General features: G+C 45.2%; 1 protein-coding gene and 1 pseudogene across 1 annotated transcript in view; both read left to right on the forward strand.

The window, feature by feature from the left end:
- The window catches only part of slco3a1a (solute carrier organic anion transporter family member 3A1a), an 82,799-nt gene extending 61,315 nt beyond the window's left edge, over nucleotides 1-21,484 (forward strand). The window contains exons 5-10 of the mRNA XM_072435805.1: nucleotides 3,935-4,099; nucleotides 5,679-5,877; nucleotides 14,051-14,213; nucleotides 14,857-15,029; nucleotides 19,081-19,145; nucleotides 19,331-21,484. Of these exons, the coding sequence (XP_072291906.1) occupies nucleotides 3,935-4,099; nucleotides 5,679-5,877; nucleotides 14,051-14,213; nucleotides 14,857-15,029; nucleotides 19,081-19,145; nucleotides 19,331-19,683 (1,118 nt within the window). The 3' untranslated portion in view covers nucleotides 19,684-21,484. The remainder of the gene's footprint in view (nucleotides 1-3,934; nucleotides 4,100-5,678; nucleotides 5,878-14,050; nucleotides 14,214-14,856; nucleotides 15,030-19,080; nucleotides 19,146-19,330) is intronic.
- Nucleotides 10,202-11,443, forward strand: LOC140349345 (general transcription factor II-I repeat domain-containing protein 2A-like; annotated as a pseudogene).
- Nucleotides 21,485-22,892: the final 1,408 nt, after the last annotated feature.

The raw sequence follows: 22,892 nt of genomic DNA on the forward strand, positions 1-22,892 counted from the left end.
AGTCCAGAGCGCAGCCCAGGACGGAGCTGGACTTCTTGATGACTCTGTCCAGCCTCTTCCTCTCCCTCTCTGTGATGCTGCTGCTCCAGCAGGCCACACCGTACAGGAGGGCTAATGCCACCACAGAGTCGTAGAAGGTCTTCAGGATTTACACCGGGCTGCCAGCTGTACCAGCGATATATGATATATATATATAGATATATATATATATAGATATATATATATATATATATATATATATATGATATATATATATATATATATATCATATATATATATATATATATATATATGATATATATATATATATATATATATATATATATATATATATATATATATATAGATATATATAGATATATATCATATATATATATATGATATATATATGATATATATATATATATATCATATATATATATATGATATATATATGATATATATATATATATATATATAGATATATATCATATATATATATCATATATATATAGATATATATATAGATATATATCATATCTATATGATATAGATATATATGGATATATATCATATCTATATGATATAGATATATATGGATATATATATATAGATATATATGGATATATATATATATGGATATATATATATCTCATATATGGATATATATATATATATATATATATATATATATATATATATGGATATATATATATATATATATGGATATAGATATATATATATAGATATGGATATATATATATATGAGATATATATGAGATATATATATATATCGTGTTGTTGTGACGTGAGCTAGCTCTGAGCTAGCCCCCAGCCCCCCGCGCCCTCCAGCCGCCGCTAAAGTACACGTTTATATAAAAGAGGAACTTCACGAACGATCGGGACACGCAATGGAATCGCTTTAAATTAACTTGTTTTGACTTTGTCGGCTGGATTGAGTGGTTGCGTCGTGTCGTCGCGATGTGTCTCGGCTCCGAGCCCCCCCGCGCCCCCCGGCAGGCGCCGGTGCGTGTTTACACAAAGTAAGAACTCATGAAACTGCGGAGGACAGTCGTCTTACCCGGAGATCGTCACATTATCCCGGCGGACATCCTAAGGAAAACGCAACGAAGCTGAAGGGATGGACGTAGACTCCGAGAGAAGAGAGGGACAAATAGAAAGCCGGTTCCCGCCGTAGTCATGGGTAACGTGAGGTCCCTTCAAAATGAAATGACGGAAATAGCGAGCCTCATGCGGTCCCAGAGGATTTATAGGGACAGCAGCGTCTTGATTTTCACAGAGACCTGGTTAACAGCAGAAATGCCAGACTCTATTGTAGGTTTGGACAGTTTTCATCTGCTGCGGGCGGACAGAAAGAGAGAATGCGGGAAGAAAAGAGGAGGAGGTCTTGCTGTGTATGTGAACACGAGCTGGTGCAAATCTGAACACTGCACAGTGAAGGAGCAGCTATGTAGCAGGGATATTGAACTATTGGCTATTGGCATGAGGCCATATTATCTGCCCCGGGAGTTCTCACATGTGATTTTGATCGCAGTCTATGTGGCCCCGTCTGCCAATGCTGAATATGCTTGTGAAGCACTGCTCTCCTGCACTTGTAGGCTGCAAACACAGCACCCACAGGCTCTCTTCCTCGTCTCTGGTGACTTTAACCACGCTTCTCCCTCTTCTGGTCTACCAACATACACCCAGTATGTTACCTGCCCCACCAGAAACAATAGAACATTGGACTTGTTTTTTGCCAACACCAAAAAGGCTTATTCTTCTTCCCCCCTCCCTCCCCTGGGCAGCTTGGACCAGAACCTTGTACATCTGAGGCCTGTGTATGAACCCATCGTGCGCAGGCAGCCTGTGGTGTCCCGTGAGGTGAGGATGTGGTCTGCTGAGAGCGAGGAGGCTCTGAGGGACTGCTTCAGCACCACTGTCTGGACTGAGCTTTATGACCCACATGGGGAGGACATCAACACCATCACAGAGTGCATCACGGACTACATCAACTTCTGTTTTGAGAACATTGTTCCCTCCCGGACGGTGCGGTGTTTTCCAAACAACAAGCCATGGATTAACCGTGAACTGAAGGCTCTGCTGAAGGAGAAGAAGAGAGCCTTCAGGTCAGAGAACATGGAGGAGCTGAGGACTGTGCAGAAGGAGCTGAGGAGGAAGATCAGGCAGGCTGAAGCTGGCTACAAGAGGAGGATGGAGTAGCAGCTGCAGCAGAAGAACATTCAGGGAGTGTGGAGGAGCCTGAAAACCATCTCAGGCTTCAAAATCCCCCCTGCCCAGACAGAGGGGGATCTACAGTGGGTGAATGATTTAAATGCTCACTTCTTGAGATTTGATCGGTCACCCGCCCCTCCCCCTGCACAGCTGCATGCTCCCTCTTCCACAGCTGGACAATGCCCTGCATCTGTTCCTCTTCACTTCTCTGCCCCGGACCATCATCTCCCCACTTCACCTGGACTCACCCATCCCCCCAGCACACAGTCCCCCTGCCAACCACTGACTGTCACAGCAGCACAGGTGAGGAGTGAGCTGAAGAGGATTAAAGTGAGGCAGGCAGCAGGACCTGACAGCATCAGCCCCAGGCCCCTTAAGTCCTGCGCAGATGAACTGTGTGGAGTTATAGAGCATGTCTTCAACATGAGCCTGAAGCTGAGGGTGGTACCACAGGTCTGGAAGACCTCCTGTCTGGTACATGTGCCCAAGACACCGCGCGCCAAAGACTTCAACAGCTCCAGGCCAGTGGCTCACACGTCCCACCTGATGAAGACACTGGAGCGGCTGGTCCTGGACCACCTCCGCTCCACCGTGAGCTAAGCCATGGACCCGCTGCAGTTTGCATATCGGCCTGGCATCGGAGTGGAGGACGCCGTCATCTCCCTGCTGCACCGCTCTCTCTCTCACCTGGAAAAGCCTGGTAGCTCTGTGAGGATCCTGCAGGACACTCTGTCCGCTCTGGAGAGCAGCTTCAGTGAGAGACTGATCCACCCTTGCTGTGTGAAGGAAAGGTTTCGTAGGTCTTTCCTTCCTGCTGCTGTCAGACTTTATAACAAACACTGTTAGTCCTGAAAACTCGCAATACTGACCTAACCTAATACTAATGTGCAATTCTGTCATATGTGCAATTACTGTTGTGATTCATGTGAAATTCATGTGCAATCCATGTGCCGCCGTGACACATATTCATGTGCAATTACTGTTGTGATCACATGCAATGGTATTTATGTATTTATTTATTTGTCTATGGGAGTTTTTGTTTATAAGAGATCTTCTACTGAAACTGTTTTTCAAACTTCCTATGAGTGATCTGTTCTTTTCCTCTGTATCTACCTGCGTTGCAACAATAAAATTTCCCCATGTGGAACATTAAAGGAATATCTTATCTTATCTTATATCATAGATATCATATATATGTCATATATATACTAGAAAATCTGCAATGGCTGAAGCCATTGCTGGAGTGTCTGCGTCTCTCCCTCTCCCCCCATATCTCTCCCTCTCTCTCTCTCTCTCTCTATGTCTATATCTATATCTATATCTATATATCTATATATATATATATATATATATATATATATATATATATACTAGGGCGTTAACTCATCACTTATTTAACGCGATCAATTATTTTAACGCGCATTAATGCAGGTCGGATTCCCCTGGTCCGCACCAGTTCTAAAGCCTCGTACAAACCGCTGCGCCCGACGCAGAATTTGAGCGCGTGTACATTTGAAAGACAAACGCACCGGACGCGCGTTCTTGACGCTCCGGACTCATGTCCGTAGAATACACTGACTTGATTGGTTTATATAAGAATTGTAAAACTGTAATGGTAAAACTTGACTTGACTGAAAATGACTTCAGATATGATGTCCATAGAACATTTTTTGCTACCAACAAAATTATGTTTTGGGCCATATTTTGGACTTGTCCGCAGTGATCCCAGCAGTAACGCGTCATCTCCTGTCCAACCCGGTCTTCACCTGCATCATCCTGGCCGCCTGCATGGAGATCGCTGTGGTGGCAGGATTTGCTGCCTTTCTGGGGAAGTATCTGGAGCAGCAGTTCAACCTGACCACCACTTCGGCCAATCAGCTGCTCGGTCTGTGCCACATGACTTTCAAATATACAGAGGGGTCTACCTTATTCAATTTCCAATGCACATGTTAGACATTTCCTTGTTCGTTCTGCTTTGACACCTTGCTGCTTTGACCAGGATTAGTCCTTTTATAGACCTGTTTCATCTTAAAGGACACATTTCTGCATTTTCTGTGTTATTGGCCTTTAAACATGATCTTGAGTGCCTTTAATTTGGCATCTCATATTTTTGGACTTACAAAAAAACAAAACAAAAACTTTGCCACAGCCTTGAAAAATGCCAAGGTATCTGAGCTTTGGCTCCATCTACTGGCTCCGCTCGGAGGGAGAGGACTTTCTTAGCAGGATATTCAGGCTAGTGTGAATGACGCTAAATGCTACTCCTGGTGTGTTTGTGATGAGGTGCAACGTTAGAACAGGGTTAATTTTGCATATTAGGCCGCGGTTATTTTATTACTTGGTTTACGGATCCGCCGCACTTAGATGATTGATTTCTACAATATAAATAAAATAAATTATTATCAAATGTTTTTTATAAAGTACCGCCGACAGCGGAAAATAGCATTAAATGAAATATAAAAAGCTGTATTAAATCAAAAGATAAGAGTGCGTGAAGCAATTTTCCGCCAAAATCCTGCGTGAGTCTGACGGGGCGGGTCCGTCCCTGTGCACGGTCCCTGGAGAGCATGTGAAGACGCGCGCGCCCGTTTCCCTGTCTGCTACGCGCCGCGCCAAATCCTTTATATCGCAAATACACATTTTAAACCTGTTTACCACATTTTCTCTCCAGCGTGTTTTGCCGTGACTAAAGGTGCACACTTAGAAGAGTCAGTTCTACCAATGCAAAACACGCTAAATCTACTGTTACACGCTCCTGTGCGTCGTGTCTCCCCCCCATGTCTTCCCATGGGGCGTATTGGGCAAACCCGGAAGAAAAAATCTTTTGAAAAGGAAATTATATTCATATTTATATTTTGTCCGCCTGTTCAATATATTTTGTTAAAAAATCCGTAAACCAAGTAATAAAATAACTGCGGCCTTAGGTCTCTTTTAAAGGGCCCATTTCATGCAAAATCAACTTTTCATGCGCTTGTTACGGCGCACGCCTCGGCCTCGGTTTACAGCTGAGACTACATCACGGGGTGGGCGGGCGAGGCAGATTGCTCTTGGCGAGGGTGGGGGCAAATCTCAAACAAAGCCGTCTGCATTTCCAGGTTTGTGAGCGGGGTCTAAGATATGGGTGATATTTCATAACTATTATGTTATGGGTGTCTTAGGGTAGACTACGAAACATAATATGTTCCATGATATGGGCTCTTTAAAGGAAGTGTGCTGCACATGAACATGTGAATTATATCTGCTTTACATTACAACTGCATATGGCACAAATAAACTTTTGTAATACCTTTATCCCGGGTTTAGTCTTTGATTATGACCTGTTCGATTATAAGCCTGTCTTGGTCCTGATTTAGACTTTGTAAATGTGTGGTTTAGTCCTGCTTTAGTCATATCTGATTTGGTTTTGTGGCGTGGGGCTTGACGTTGCTGCAGTTGCATGTTCCTAACTTGTCTCTGCCCCTCAGGCATGACCGCAATCCCCTGTGCGTGCCTGGGCATCTTCATGGGCGGGCTGCTGGTGAAGAAGCTGGACCTAACAGCTCTGGGTGCGGTGAGGATGGCCATGTTGGTCAACCTGCTGTCCTCTGCCTGCTACGTGTCCTTCCTCTTCCTGGGCTGTGATACGGGGCCCGTGGCTGGGGTCACTATCCCCTATGGCAACCAGTAAGGACAAGTATACTGAACACACTAGCCTACAGGCAGAATAGACCCAAATATACATGTTTTTCACCTTATTCTTATTCACCTTGTATGGAGGAAATGACACTGGGGAAATGTCTCCACACATCCTTTGGGATGCTTCCAAAGCAGTCTTGAGAGGACAATTTATAGGCATAGCCTCCAAAAAAAAGAAACTAAGGGAGAAAAAGATAATGATATGCAGGAAAAATGTAAATTGTTGGAGGAAAACTATGCTAAAAAGGGGTGTCCTAAAATGCCACAAGAAATTAAAAACATAGAACAAAATAAACAATTAGAAGCTGAAATATTTTTTTTCGAAATACAAGATGCATAATAGAGTGCACTGGAGTATGAAATGCGGTTGCAAGTGTGAAAATAACAAATAACATCACATATAAGTCGCTCCGGAGTATAAGTCACACCTTGGCCAAAACTATGAAAAAAGGTGTGACTTATAGTCCGGAAAATACGGTATAAATCTGGGGAGCAATGGGTTCACCTCAGAGTGGTATAAAGCTTTAAAAGACACACTCCTTTTGGAAACTTTTAACCGGGAACTTAAAAAACTCAGACCCCTCCAAGTGTGAAAGAAGCCATCATATCCCTGATACCAAAAGAAGGGAAGGACCGACTGGATTGTGCCTCATATAGACCCATTTCTATTCTGAATGTGGACTCGTATATACATGTTAAAGGCGCAATGGACGATTTTTCTGCGATTTGAGAACGCAGACGGAAGTGCGCATGCCACTCCCCCGTGTGGACTGATACTACACACGTGCGTTTGTTTATTAGCGCCACGGATCGCATCACATCTCTCGTGTAGATCTCCTGTAGATTTCCGTCTCTTATGTGTCAGCTCAAACAGTCTATCTTCGTCCTAATTTTGTCCCGTACACTGAGGGAACTATATTATGATAGATCAATGCGCTTAGAGACGGGGGCGAGCCACACGCGGCTGCAGGTGAGCAGTTGGTGCGTATGATTGATACGTGGCAGTCCACGCCACGAGGAAATAAGACTCAGATTTGGGCCAAAAAAATGGTCCATTCAACCTTTAATAATGTCAAAAAGGCAAGGCAAGGCAAGTTTATTTGTAGAGCACATTTCATACACAAGGCAATTCAAAGTGCTTCACACAGCAGGAAAAATGCATTCAAATCACAAAGAAATTACAGAAATACAATAAAATTAACTAAATTAAAAATTATTAATCCAACTGATTTTCTAAACTAATAAAATCACAAACAAAAGAGAAGAGTGCAAAGAAAAAATCCTTTCAGTCATATGCGCAGCTAAACAAAACTGTTTTTAGCTTAGATTTGAACATTGTCAGAGTAGAAGCCTGTCTCACATCTTCAGGAAGACTGTTCCAGATTTTAGCTGCATAAAACTGAAACGCAGATTCCCCATGTTTTGTCCTGACTCTGGGCACCAGCAGGAGGCCGGTCCCTGAGGTCCTCAGAGTCCGAGATGGTTCTACCTTTGTATCTACCTGCGTTGCACCAATGAAATTTCCCCATGTGGGACAATAAAGGAATATCTTATCTTATCTTATATGGCACTAACATATCCAAGATGTACTTTGGTGCTAGGCCATGGAGAGACTTGTACACAAGCAGAGCTGCTTTAAAGTCTATTCTCTGAGCCACAGGGAGCCAGTGCAGAGACCTGAGAACAGGACTAATGTGCTCATACTTCCTGGTTCTGGTCAGGACCCGAGCAGCAGCGTTCTGGATGTACTGCAGCTGTTTTACAGCTCGTTTGGAGAGACCAGTGAGCAGGCCGTTACAGTAGTCTAATCTACTGGAGACAAACGCATGGATAAGTCTCTCTAAATCTGGTTTTGACACTATATTTTTGATTTTGGCAATGTTTTTTAGATGGTAAAAAGCTGCTGATGTTATTGATTTGACGTGGCTATTAAAGTTCAAGTCTGAGTCCATTATTACCCCCAGATTTCTGAATCCACTCGTCCATAGTCACCTGCCGATAGTGAAACATAGATCTGAGTGTCGTCTGCATAATTGTGATAGGACACATTTTCACTGCGTATCAACTGACCCAACGGCAGCATGTAGAGGTTGAACAGAAGGGGACCCAGGACTGACCCTTGGGGCACTCCACAGGTTAGGGTCATGTGGTCTGAGACACAGCTACCAATTTCAACAAAGTACTTCCTGTCTTCCAGATAGGACCTTAACCAGTTTAGGGCAGTGCCAGTGATGCCCACCCAGTCCTCTAGTCTCTGTAAGAGGATCCCATGATCGACAGTGTCAAAAGCAGCATCAGATCTAACAGAATTAAGACTGAGGCTTTGCCAGTGTCAGTGTTCAGGCGGATGTCATTTGTCACCTTGACAAGAGCAGTCTCAGTGCTGTGATGAGCTCTAAAACCTGACTGAAAAACATCAAATGAGTTGTTTATTAAGAGGAAAGATTGAAGCGACATGTTAACTATGTGAGTGAATGGTGCTAACAAACTGTTCAGCACAGACTTTAGAAATTTGGTGGGTAACACATCAAGGCAGCATGTAGATGAACTCAGACTGGTGATGATCTCATGGACAGTTTTGTCAGTTACTGGTGCAAAGTGAGTTAGCTCTAAGTGTCTTGGTGGTTTTAGGGTAATTTTTTGCATTGTGGGATTTATAGCATTTTTAATGCTATAAAGAATGGATCAAATCCTCCCAAACTTAATCCACAAAGATCAAACAGGATTCATTACCAAAAGACAACATAAGACGATCTTTACACATAATGAATCATATACCAAAACAACAAAACAAAGCTTTAATAATAAGTTACCTGAAAATGCTTTTGATTCTGTTCGCTGGCCATATTCATTTAAAGTACTAAACAAATTTCAAATTGATGATCTAATTATAGAAAAATATTGGGGGTCTTTTTCGATGGTCCAACATCAAGAATAATAACAAAATCAATGGTCATCTGACAGTTGCACTGACTCTGGAAAGAGGGTTGAGACAGGGCTGTGTCTCCCGTCATGTTTGCTTTGTATTTCAACCATTGGCCCAATTTATTACACAATCAAAAATAATTCACAGTGTTATAATTGTGTTGGGTGGTGCTACATAAAATTGCCTGCTGCAGATGTTGTTCTATTGTATTTGACCAAACCAGAAATTTCCATTCCTAATGTGGATTTTCTTCAAGAAAAAATATCTTGAAAATGGAATCTTACCCCTACTTAAGTTTAAGTCAAAGGATTGAAACTATCAAAATGAGGGTATTGACCTAGGCTTCTCTGTCTATTGCAGACTCTTCTGATTTCTATTCCCAACCGGTTGTTTAATGAGTGGAATAAAGCAATCTCAGATTCATATGAAAAAACCCGGGTCCGATTCAAAACTTTGCAATTATCAAAAGAAAAAGGAAGCTGGGTCTTTGTTTGAAAATGTACTTTGTTTCCGCTCAAATCAGAGCGTTGCTGGTGTGACCTAGAATATGAAGCTCAATGGAATAATATTGAGAGTAATGTTGTGCCGGGGGTTCCTGTGCAGGCCTTACTGGCAGATGACAGACGGTGGAGTCATTTGGGGGAGGTGGAGAACCCTTGGGTACAATCTGTGCTTACAATATGGAAGGAGCTGATCAAAAACATACAAACTAAACAAAAATGTTAAAATCTCAATCTGATTGGCTTTATGACCAAAGGTTTTGTACCAGAACTGACCTGAGACTCAAGGTCTGGATTACAAAAGGTCTAAAGGTTTTTCACCAGATTGAAGATAATCACATGAAAAGCTTTGAAATGCTGAAAAAATTCCTTTGACTTGGAGAAACAGGACTTTTATAGGTTTTACAAACCAGGACTTATTATAACCAAGAAGTTAAACAAAGTAATGACCATTGTAGCACTCTGACTGAGATGTTTATCAAGGCTTATAAATCAGAATGTTCAAGGGGAATTATATCTAAATTCTATCAATGCATTTTTAATCTAGATAGTTACTCTACTAAATATATATTTTAAAAAGGTGGAAGGGACAGAGTGGTCTTGTTTGGACCAACAAAGAGTGGGAAGATGTTTGTACATCAAGAGTACTACAAAATCACATGTTGGAGAGAGTTTTGTGAGAAGAATGTAGCACGTTTTTTCACCATTTCAAAGTGTCCATTACTCACGGGGAAATGCGGGGGAAAAGTGGCACTAGGAGACAAACCACTATCATGTGTCCTGGGACTGTCCTGTGGTTCAAACGTTTTGGACTGAAATTAAGGATGCGCTGCAGGAAAACTTCGAGCTTCAGCTGAAGAACAGAGCAGCTGTCTGGATGAGAGCTGCGATGTGCGTGACACTGCCCAGCTACTCATCTTCTCACGTGGGATAACTGCAGACTTTCAAATCATGTAGGAGATGGCAGCCATGCAGTCGATGAAAGAGATAACCACTGGTAATGACTTGTTCAAAGAGGTAAATGCATGTTTGGACTTGTTAGGACTGAAACGGGACAAGCTCGCAGGTGTGACAACAGATGGGTGTCCAAATCTGACAGGGAAAAGTGTTGCACTTGTAAAGAGAATACAGGATAAAGTGACTGAAATTAACCCTGTGCAGAAATGGACATTTTTAAGTGTAAGACAGTGTTAAAAATTAAACATGTTGTTGATGCTGTAACTAAAACAGTTAACTAAATCAGAGCAAGAGCACTAAAACGCAGACATTTTTTTGCTTTTTTGGAGTAAAATGAGATTGAACTTGGTGACATAAGCTACCACTGCGCTGTTAGGTATCTCAGCCTTGGCAAGGTACTGAAAAGTGTCTGGGACCTGAGAGTCCAGGTTCAGGATTTCTGTGTTAAGAAAGATCATGACGTCCCAGAACTTTCAGATAAAGACCTCGGATTCGCTGCGGATGTGACCGCACTAATGAATGAAGTAAATGTCAAACTGCAGCGCAGGCATTTCTGTGCATGAGATGAACAGTGCAGTGAAGGCTTTCATGGGGAAATTGCAGCTACTCTCAAGCCAAGTGAAGGACAACATTCTGACACAACACTAAAGGAAGCCAAAAGACCAGGGAATCACCTCCAAAAGTACTCAACCATTTTTGAAGAACTGCATGCAGCGTTTTCAAGGCGATTTCAAGATTTCAAAACTCTTGAGAGTGAAATGCACATGGTTTCTTCTCCCTTCAACTGCAGTGTGGATGATGCACCGAGTGAACTTCAGATGGGACTCATTGACCTGCATCTGACACTCTTCTGGCAGAGCACCTCAGGTCAGTCTCACTGCTGGACTTTTACTCCTCCCTCAAAGAAGAGAACTTTCCACACCTGAGGAGGCATGCTTGGAGGATCCTAGTCCTCTTTGGATCTACCAATCATTGTGAGCAGACATTCTCAGTAATGAAGTTCAACTAATCCAAACACAGATCCTCTATGAGTGATGAGCAGCTCTCTGCTGTCCTTCACATGGCCACTTCAGACATTCAGACAGATTTCAATGCCCTTGTTCAAGCCCAGAACAGACTGGATTAGTCTCACTGAAGAGGTAACGGGAGGTGGAAAACATTACAAGTTATTTTTTGTTTTTCATTGTTTGTGGAGATTAACGAGTTAAAAATGACTTGTTTTTGTTTTCTTATTTGACCTATTCACCATAAGAGTGCTTTATTCTTCTGATTGTTAGTACCAGCTATTCAAAATATGAAATATGATTGGGTTCAATATGCCGTTAATGTTAAAGGATGCTACTCATAACACTCCCGATACCATTGGATTGATTTAGCTTCTGTTCATTTTTGAATGTTATAGAACTCTCTGATCGAACACAACTAATAAACACAAGAACTACAGAAACAGGAAACGGATGAAAAGAAGAAAGACATTTTCCTGAGGAGCACTGCTGCCTCTCCTCATGTTTTTTACCTTCAAAAGTCACAAAACAGCTGGGAATGAAAACCCATGCCTCAGTCGTCTCCTCTTGAACTCCGCTGATGTGGCCAAACTTTCCTTGTTGGTGATCCTGAAACATCTGGGGCAAAGGAGGTGCATTTGTCTTTGTACTGAAGGTTTTATTATGTCAATGAACAAAAGTCAGAAACTAGGAACTTGATTTGGCTTTAACCACAACAATAACGATAAAGAAGAAGAATAGCAGAATGTGTAAAAATAGACATAGTCTGAGTATATACCCAAAATGTACAGTTTATTTACAGAGTGAGGCAGTGCGTCGTCATAGACAATATTCAATAAACAGGCACATCACTTGAGTAACAAATGAGTGACCACACAGTCACGTTTAGGACACTGGTCATCTGAAAGTGTGCATGACCTTCTTTGTGGAAGGAACGTTTCCGTTCGCTGTAATTCAAGAGTCTCCTCTGGGGTTTGAACCCGGATCCACTGATCCTCAGCCAGATTTTCTACCATTTCACCAGCCAATAAGGAGGAGGCATGAGTTCAGCCTGCCTCCAGCCAGATATGTGTATCTGTGATTGGTCAGCCACTCCAGGGCTCAGATGAAGGATTTTCTCTTGTAGAGCAGCAGCTGCTAAACAATCCCTTCATTTTTTCAAATTTGTATAGCAATTTGAAAATTGCATAGTAAACACAAAAATGACTAACAATATTTTCCACTGATGTAACAAGATTAGTTATTTCAAATGTATTTGTAAATATTATATATTTTTTAACTTAGAAAAATTTGTTTAAAAGTTAATTTGTTAAGTAAAATAAAACTTGCAAATAAAATTATTTGTTGAACAAATTAATTAACACCAAGTCAAGGCCTTATTTACAACTTTCTTCCACATCATCATCAGATGACTATTTGCATGAGTCTCATTTACATATTAATTGTCTTGTAACTCACAAGTTACATGTCACAAGTTACTTGTAACTCACAAGTTACATGTCACCACCAGAGTCGTCATGACGATGAGCTGTTTGTATCAGAATGACTTCTCTTACACACACAACACGTCTTGGTTTTGTCCTGGACATGAGTGAGTTTGACCCTTTGAATTCGACATCCTCGAGGTTCTCAGAAGCCTGTTCTAGTCTGAAAACGGGAGAGCGGGAGGAGCCACCGGGAGGGCGGGAGGAGCCACCGGGAGAGCGGGAGGAGCCACCGGGAGGGCGGGAGGAGCCACCGGGAGAGCGACGAGGGGCTTTGACGAGCGCCACGTCTCGTTAATCTCACATAGTTATGTGTTACACATAGTTATTGTCGCCCCTTATCGCCCTCCCGGTGGCTCCTCCCGCCCTCCTGGTGGCTCCTCCCGCTCTCCCGGTGGCTCCTCCCGCCCTCCCGGTGGCTCCTCCCGCCCTCCTGGTAGCTCCTCCCGCTCTCCCGGTGGCTCCTCCCTCCCTCCCGGTGGCTCCTCCCACTCTCCCGGTGGCTCTCCCGGTGGCTCCTCCCGCCCTCCCGGTGGCTCCTCCCTCCCGTTGGCTCCTCCAGCCCTCCCGGTGGCTCCTCCCACTCTCCCAGTGGCTCCTCCCGCCCTCCCGGTGGCTCCTCCCACTCTCCCGGTGGCTCCTCCCACTCTCCCGGTGGCCCGGGATGAGAGTTGAAACGTGTCATCTAGATGACTACAACTGAATCTTTTTCTACAGTTTTGATCTGAAGGTTTAAGTGAGATGGGACGTGATTAGATGTGAGTGTGTGGTCTTTGTTGGCTTTAGGGATGAGTGATGTTAGGGCTGTTCATGTGGGATGGGAATGCAGCGTTTTGTTTTATTTCTGTTATTGTTTCTAGTGAATAATGGGAAGGTCCTGGTGCTTTATTATTCTGCATTTGACTCAGAGCGGAGTGTAGTTCTTTTTCAGTGATTGGCATTTCGAGAGTGTTGACCAGATCAGATCAGATGATTTTGTGTGGCATTGTAGAAATATTTTGTTTATCGTAATAGGTGAATTAAATAGCTTCCCTGCTGAGTTCCGTATAGAAATCATAGCCAAATATTTAAAGGTTTCTTAATGAAATCTGTGAATAAGAAATTGGTTTCTTTTATTATTTCATTAAGAAAGAATTGATGTTTTTGTAGGTCTATATGGATGGTTTCTGATGCTAATTTGTGTGTAAAATGTTTAATTGTAAAAAAAATATCTTCTAGTTGGACTTTTTCCCCTTTATTATGGACTGATGAAGTGTGTAACTGTTTTATTTCCTCTTGTTCTTCCTCCAGGACGTTGAGAGTTGGAGAGAAGCCTGAGGCGGCGTGTCTGTCCCAGTGTCACTGCTTCATCTCCTCCATCAGCCCAGTGTGTGGCTCCAACGGCATCACATACCTGTCCTCGTGCTTCGCCGGCTGCACGGCCACAGACCGGAGTGCAGCCGACAGCGCCCAGGTAAACAGGGGCCAGGGTCAGGGGCCGTTTCTGACTCCACATACTTGTGTAGACACTGGTGTGAAATGTCATCCTCCACGTCACAAGTCCTGTTCCAATTCAATGCACCAGCAGGAGGCCGGTCCAGAGTCAGGACCAACCATGGGCCGGCCTCCTGCTGGTGCCAGTCAGGACTAAACATGGGCCGGCCTCCTGCTGGTGCCAGTCAGGACTAAACATGGACCGGCCTCCTGCTGGTGCCAGAGTCAGGACTAAACATGGACCGGCCTCCTGCTGGTGCCAGTCAGGACTAAACATGGACCGGCCTCCTGCTGGTGCCAGAGTCAGGACTAAACATGGACCGGCCCTGACGCGGCGCCTGACGCTGCCCCTGACGCTGCCCCTGACGCTGCGCCTGACGCTGCGCCATGGCGCCTGACGCTGCCCCTGACGCTGCGCCTGACCCTGCGCCTGACGCTTTGACATGGCGCCTGACGCTGCCCCTGCGCCTGACGCTTTGACACGCCGCCTGACGCTGCGCCTGACGCTTTGACATGGCGCCTGACGCTTTGACACGCCGCCTGACGCTGCGCCTGACGCTTTGACACGCCGCCTGACGCTGTGACATTGTGATACTGTTTATGACACTTTGCTGTTCTCCCAGAACCTGAGCGGCTGTGGCTGTGTGTCCTCGCTCCCAGAGGCCGCCACAGCGGTCCCCGGGAAGTGCCCGGCCCCTGGCTGTCAGGAGGCCTTCCTCATCTTCCTCTGTGTCATCTGTGTCTGCAGTCTGGTGGGGGCCATGGCTCAGACGCCCTCTGTCATCATCCTCATCAGGTCTGTTCCACACACACGTACGCACACACAGACACAGACACACATACATGTGTACACACACACACATATGTACACATACACACACACACACACATATGTACACATACACACACACACACACACATACATATACATATGCACACACAGACACACATACATGTGTACACGTACACACACACACACACACACACACACACATACACACACACACACACACACACACACACACATACATATACATATGTACACACTTACACACACATACATATGTACACACACACACACACACACACATGTGTACACACACACACACACATATGTACACATACATATACATATGCACACACACACAGACACACATACATGTGTACACACACACACACACACATGTACACACACACACACACACATATGTACACATACACACACACATACATATACATATGTACACATACACACACACACACACATATGTACACATACACACACGCACACACATACATATACATATGTACACACACACACACACACACATGTGTACACACACACACACGTGTACACACACATGTGTACACACACACACGTGTACACACACATGTGTACACACACACACACACACACACACACATGTGTACACACACACACACATGTGTACACACACACACACACATATGTACACACACACTGAACCTGCTCGGCACTGCTCCGCCCACGTGCGCCGCGCTGAAACGAGCGTCGCAGGTTATGACGGAAATCTTCGTTGACGGAAATGTTGAAATTTAATATTTATTATAAACATTTTTACAGCTTTGGAAAAGGTTAATGTTTGCGTCATGTTGGTCCTCCGACAGAAACCAAATATATCTCTCCATCTAGTTCCATTTTCTTACATTTTTGAAAAAGCTCCAGGGAGCTACAAGGAGGGCGCTAAAGAGCCGCATGCGGCTCCGGAGCCGCAGGAGCCGACCCCTGGGTTAAAACTAATCGTCCAGACTTTGTTGTGAAAAAATGAAATGTGTATTCCACTTCTGAACAGACGGTGCAGCACATCTGTAACGAGCACGAAGAGCCCGCCCTCTTGAAAATCAAAATACATTGAGCCATTGGAGGGGGCGGAGCCTATTTTTCATCAATGACAAAATCAAACTTGGCCGATACATAGAGCATCTCGAGATGACAAAGACCTCGCCCCGCCCTAAACCTCAGGCCAGTCCAGGGGTCAGGTTCCAACAGTCCAGGGGTCAGGTTCCAACAGTCCAGGGGTCAGGCTCCAACAGTCCAGGGGTCACGCTTCAACAGTCCAGGGGTCACGCTTCAACAGTCCAGGGGTCACGCTTCAACAGTCCAGGGGTCAGGCTCCAACAGTCCAGGGGTCGGGCTCCAACAGTCCAGGGGTCGGGCTCCAACAGTCCAGGGGTCGGGCTCCAACAGTCCAGGGGTCGGGCTTCAACAGTCCAGGGGTCGGGCTCCAACAGTCCAGGGGTCGGGCTTCAACAGTCCAGGGGTCGGGCTCCAACAGTCCAGGGGTCGGGCTTCAACAGTCCAGGGGTCAGGCTTCAACAGTCCAGGGGTCGGGCTTCAACAGTCCAGGGGTCAGGCTTCAACAGTCCAGGGGTCAGGCTCCAACAGTCCAGGGGTCAGGCTCCAACAGTCCAGGGGTCGGGCTTCAACAGTCCAGGGGTCAGGCTTCAACAGTCCAGGGGTCGGGCTCCAACAGTCCAGGGGTCGGGCTCCAACAGTCCAGGGGTCGGGCTTCAACAGTCCAGGGGTCGGGCTCCAACAGTCCAGGGGTCGGGCTCCAACAGTCCAGGGGTCGGGCTCCAACAGTCCAGGGGTCGGGCTCCAGCAGTCCAGGGGTCGGGCTTCAGCAGTCCAGGGGTCGGGCTTCAGCAGTCCAGGGGTCGGGCTTCAACAGTTCAGGGGTCGGGCTCCAACAGTCCAGGGGTCGGGCTTCAACAGTCCAGGGGTCGGGCTCCAACAGTCCAGGGGTCAGGCTTCAACAGTCCAGGGGTCACGCTTCAACAGTCCAGGGGTCACGCTTCAACAGTCCAGGGGTCAGGCTCCAACAGTCCAGGGGTCAGGCTCCAACAGTCCAGGGGTCAGGCTCCAACAGTCCAGGGGTCAGGCTTCAACAGTCCAGGGGTCAGGCTTCAACAGTCCAGGGGTCAGGCTTCAACAGTCCAGGGGTCGGGCTCCAACAGTCCAGGGGTCGGGCTCCAACAGTCCAGGGGTCGGGCTCCAACAGTCCAGGGGTCGGGCTCCAACAGTCCAGGGGTCGGGCTCCAACAGTCCAGGGGTCGGGCTCCAACAGTCCAGGGGTCGGGCTTCAACAGTCCAGGGGTCGGGCTCCAACAGTCCAGGGGTCGGGCTCCAACAGTCCAGGGGTCGGGCTTCAACAGTCCAGGGGTCGGGCTCCAACAGTCCAGGGGTCGGGCTCCAACAGTCCAGGGGTCGGGCTTCAACAGTCCAGGGGTCGGGCTCCAACAGTCCAGGGGTCGGGCTTCAACAGTCCAGGGGTCGGGCTTCAACAGTCCAGGGGTCGAGCTTCAACAGTCCAGGGGTCGGGCTCCAACAGTCCAGGGGTCGGGCTCCAACAGTCCAGGGGTCGAGCTCCAATAGTCCAGGGGTCGAGCTTCAACAGTCCAGGGGTCGGGCTTCAACAGTCCAGGGGTCAGGCTCCAATAGTCCAGGGGTCGGGCTTCAACAGTCCAGGGGTCGGGCTTCAACAGTCCAGGGGTTGGGCTCCAATAGTCCAGGGGTCGAGCTCCAACAGTCCAGGGGTCGGGCTTCAACAGTCCAGGGGTCGGGCTCCAATAGTCCAGGGGTCAGGCTTCAACAGTCCAGGGGTCAGGCTCCAATAGTCCAGGGGTCGGGCTTCAACAGTCCAGGGGTCGGGCTTCAACAGTCCAGGGGTCGGGCTCCAATAGTCCAGGGGTCGAGCTCCAATAGTCCAGGGGTCGGGCTTCAACAGTCCAGGGGTCAGGCTTCAACAGTCCAGGGGTCGGGCTTCAACAGTCCAGGGGTCGGGCTTCAACAGTCCAGGGGTCGGGCTTCAACAGTCCAGGGGTCGGGCTCCAATAGTCCAGGGGTCGAGCTCCAATAGTCCAGGGGTCGGGCTTCAACAGTCCAGGGGTCAGGCTCCAATAGTCCAGGGGTCGGGCTTCAACAGTCCAGGGGTCGGGCTCCAATAGTCCAGGGGTCAGGCTTCAACAGTCCAGGGGTCGGGCTTCAACAGTCCAGGGGTCGGGCTCCAATAGTCCAGGGGTCGAGCTCCAATAGTCCAGGGGTCGGGCTTCAACAGTCCAGGGGTCAGGCTTCAACAGTCCAGGGGTCGGGCTCCAATAGTCCAGGGGTCAGGCTTCAACAAATATTTGAAAAATAAAAGAATTTTGGAACAAAATGCGGATATTTTGTTTTTCAGTCGGCTAGTTTTATACCGGGTCGGTTGGGTTACGGCAAACAGACCTATTATTTTGCTCAGCCTAAATACCTCAAATTAAATCAAATAGTCAGTGTTGAACAAAATACAATTTTTGAATGGCTCAGTGCTCATGTGACTGTAGCTCTTGTTGCCTGGAGACACGTGCTAACAGTTAGCATTTCACTCAGAGCGACTAACAGATGCTAGCTTGAAACGTACTCACATGTCTGACTTTATACTGGCCGCTCAATATCTAACACTACTCGAGTAGAAGATCTTAAACTTGTTGTTCACAGTCTGGATAAATACACAAAATGAAACCACGAGTTGAAGTAGTTGAAGTATTTTTTTGCTGCTGTTTTTTATTAAGATATTTCTTTCTTTCATGGTTCGCCGTCACCTCATCCACTCAATTCTGAAGTCTATATTTTTGTTTCATGATGTGTCTGTATTTTTATTGAACCATTCATTCTTTGTATTGACAATTTTGTTCTAACCTGAAAAAAAATATTGAACAAAAAGAATTCTTGGATGCGAGTTGAAACGTCTTTGAGATGCGAAGCCTTCTGTGCTGTTTGTTCAGGAGTGAATTACACATAAGAAACATGTGCTGTCCTCTGTGTCCCTCAGGACGGTGAGTCCTGAACTGAAGTCCTATGCTCTGGGAGTCCTGTTCCTGCTGCTGCGGCTGCTGGGTAAGAGCCAAATATTAGTTTATTTGTTCTGGACTAGGATCTTTGTATAAAAAAGGCCAATGTTTTGACTGGATTAGCGTTTAGTGACCGTTACCTGGTTAACTGTGATCACCTGTCCTCTGGACTGGTGTTAACATGTGTCCCAGTCTGACCGCCTGTCCCGCCTGTCCTCTGTCCCTCCTCAGGCTTCATCCCTCCTCCTCTGATCTTCGGCGCAGGCATAGACTCCACGTGTCTGTTCTGGAGCTCCGAGTGCGGCGAGCGCGGCGCCTGCCTCCTCTACGACAACGTGGCGTACCGGCATTTGTACGTGGGCCTGGCCGTCATCCTCAAGGGCGTGGCCTTCCTGCTCTACACCACCACCTGGTACTGTCTGCGCAAGAACTACAGGAAGTACATCCATGGTCAGGAGAGCCACCTCAGCCCGGCACAGTTCTACCCGGCCCTGAGCGACGGGCCGGACACGGTGGACCGCACCAAGTTCATCTACAGCCTCGATGAGCACGAGTACTGCGAGAACATGGAGTCTGTGCTGTAGACGCTGCTCACGCCAATGGAATATTTATTAAGGAGTTTATTCTTATTTTATTGAAAGGATGAAATGTTTTTATTGATTATTAATTGACAATTTGTTGTAGACCTGTTGGATCTTTCCACTGTGGAGTCTGCGGTCTGCATCGTCCCTTTCTTTAGTTGAAGGGACAAAGTACAGTAATATTAAGCTCATAAAAATCTCAAGTAAATAGCTAGTTTCAATCTGCAGTTCCTTTTACTCTTTTAGCTCAGTTCAGACAAACATGGAGCACGTTAAGTGTCATTAACGTGTTTTATGGACGGAACCGGTCTTTATATAAAAAATAAACCTTATGAATCTTATCAAATAAGCTTAAATTAACTACAACTGACAGAACATTCATGCTCTTTAAATAAAGAAAATAATGTCAAGTTTAAGACTAGCATGGTTGACTCAAATTGTGGAATTGAATACAGATGGGGCCAGGTGAGATTCTGTTCTGAACTAAATACTACAATAGAAATGATCTGATGCAACAGAAACAATAGTTTTTATGAAAATACCTCAATACACCATCACGTTTGAGATGATAAAATGTTACTTTTAAAGAAATGTTCTCAAAAACAGACACTCAGTCCCCTGAATCATCTGTGAGAGCCACGTGGCCAAAACAAGTCTGGCTTTTGATTTTTTTTTTTTATATAAAGTATAAAAAAAAAGAAGAGAAACAGAACTAGACCAGAAAGAAAAATGACAAAAATCAAACCCAGCAGACATCCAATGAGAGGAAAAAGGAAATTAAGGCACATATAAAGCAAAAAAAAAATGTCCCATTTAGTCCAGAGTTTCTAATCTGGACCGAATGTCATTTTTTCAGCTTTTGATTTCAATGTGTTTCACTTCCCACTGTCACCAGCAGAGGGCGACTAATCCTGGCGCTCGCTGAGCCTGGAAAACATAAGCGCATACTTTTTCCATTTAGATTTTCATGATGTTTTGAAACCTAAAATAACTCCATATTTCCAAAGCCAGAACAACACATGAGGTGTGATTTAATTAAAACTATTTATAATAACTACTTCTACAGCCATAGCTGCTCTGAGGTCAGCTGAAAGCACCAAAACCTGGCCCAGAGCAGGAACCTCCACCTCAGTAGTTATTGTGCTCAGGTGCTAAAGGAGAACTAGCCCATGGACTTGAAACTACTAGTTGCCATATTGTCTTTAGTTTTAAAACACACTTTTCTAGCTGTGTATTCAAAGTTGCCAAGTTTACAGCCTCCGTCAGGCAGATGGCGGTGTTTTAGTGGCCTATAGTTTCTAAACTGCCAGAGAGAAATAACTTGATGCACCGTCTGCGTTCTTCTTGCTGGATGTAGACACAGGTTTTCATACTAGACGCTTGATGTTTCATTTATTAGCTGCAAAAAATGTGCACTGCATATTTACGTCATATTTAGACTGTTCAGAATGAAGGTTTATTAACGTATACTCAGCCCAATATGGTTTTCTTGACAATGATAATTTTAAAAGGATATATATATTATAAGCAGGACTGTTAAATGTTACAAAAGAAAATTCTATTTTTTGTGTTTTAAGAAATTAGAGGTAATATATTTGTCTATGAAAAAATGGTTTATTGGTCAGCACTTGAAGTATTATCATAATTAAATGTATTGTAATGACATGTCTGGGGCTGTGTACTGTCAAGAGTCAGTGCTCATGTCAGTGTTCAGTTGTGTTCACGTGTTTCGTTTCTTACTCTTTTGTATGGCAACATATGGTTTATTTTACTCTGGAAATAAATAATTTTGCATAAAAGAAAATGTTTGCCATCTTTGTTTCTAACATTGTCTGTGTGGCGTTACGAGCGGTCGTGCCGTCGTCGCACCCACAGTATCTGCTTCACATGCACAACACCCTGTTTTTAGAGGAAGGGACAGGGAACCCTCCAACTAGTTAATCCCGCGTCATAAAAGGTCACACAGGTAAGTTTGGACTGTAATGATTGGACAGAGACAAAGATACAAAAAGGTGTACATTTATTAAGCTGTATGATATTAGATAAGTTAGTTCAATAAATTAAAACACATTCGTCACATTTCAGATTTACATTTTACTCGCATCCAGCGTTGTCACCACTTCTGTAACGTGACACGTAAAAGTCCCAGAATAGAAGCAGAGGAGGAGCTCATGATGTTGTTAGCCTATGCCTGAAGCACGTTTGGAGATGCCACCGAGGCCGGCTTCCTGGAAGGACCCCAAAACGGCACAAACAATGCGTCATAAGCTGTAGTTTAGAATACAAGACTGACGGCTGTATAAGGTCGCTTACTGCTGATGAAAGGCATGTTAGGCACTACACAAGAGTGCGGAAAGTACGTATAGAGATTCAACTCACCAGGTGTGAGCTAAACTACCTTGAGGCCACGACGCTTTACTCTGAAAGTAGCACTAGTTTGCCACTATCCTTTGGCTGGCCAGTCTGCGGCAGAGCTGCCATCTTTGTTTGACATCAGAAGTGAGAGGTCGGGCAACGTAACAGAGCCTCCTTTTAAAGGGCGCCCTCACCTCAGTCATTACCTGCAGGTGGACAATAGACCGTCCTGCTACATCTGCAGAGGCCAAAAGAAGAAGAGACTCTCCAAGTGAATCATACACTCAACTTTAAGGGCAACACAATGGAACGGGTAAAAAAATATGATCCCGTTCATGTTACTGTTCCTCCTGTTTTACTCCACCAGAAACTCACACATGGCATTAAGAGATGAATATTTGGACGTGGACTCACTCTTTTTAGATGAGCAGAGATGACAATCTCCCCCTTGTGTCCTGAAAACATTTTATTTGTGCTAAAGAGAGAAAATAACTTGTGACCAACGTAGTTCCTCATGTCTGATAATAAAATGCTTAATGTGAATCGAGTGTCGCACATCTAGGTTTGCCAGAAAGTCGGGTTAAATACTGAGCCCCCGTCAATTTTTTTCCACCTTTAATACGAGCAAAAATATGAAGACTGGACTTATGTCGGGATATTATGTCTAAGAAACTGAAGAACAGCGCAGAGAAAGGGGCTAGCCATGCTAAACCTAAGCTAGCTAGCTCTACTCCCCCTTCTCCATGAACGGGGGAACTATGGTACCTGGTATTTAAAAAGATCCTGGTATTTAAAAAGATCCTGGTGTTCCCCAGTTCCATGCCTGTTGCAGACTCCTGGTTCAACGACGATTTTAC

Source organism: Eucyclogobius newberryi, unplaced genomic scaffold, assembly GCF_026437365.1.
Source record: "Eucyclogobius newberryi isolate DKJ021-1_F unplaced genomic scaffold, fEucNew1.0.hap1 SCAF_7, whole genome shotgun sequence".
In the NCBI taxonomy this organism is placed as follows: Eukaryota; Metazoa; Chordata; class Actinopteri; order Gobiiformes; family Gobiidae; genus Eucyclogobius; species Eucyclogobius newberryi.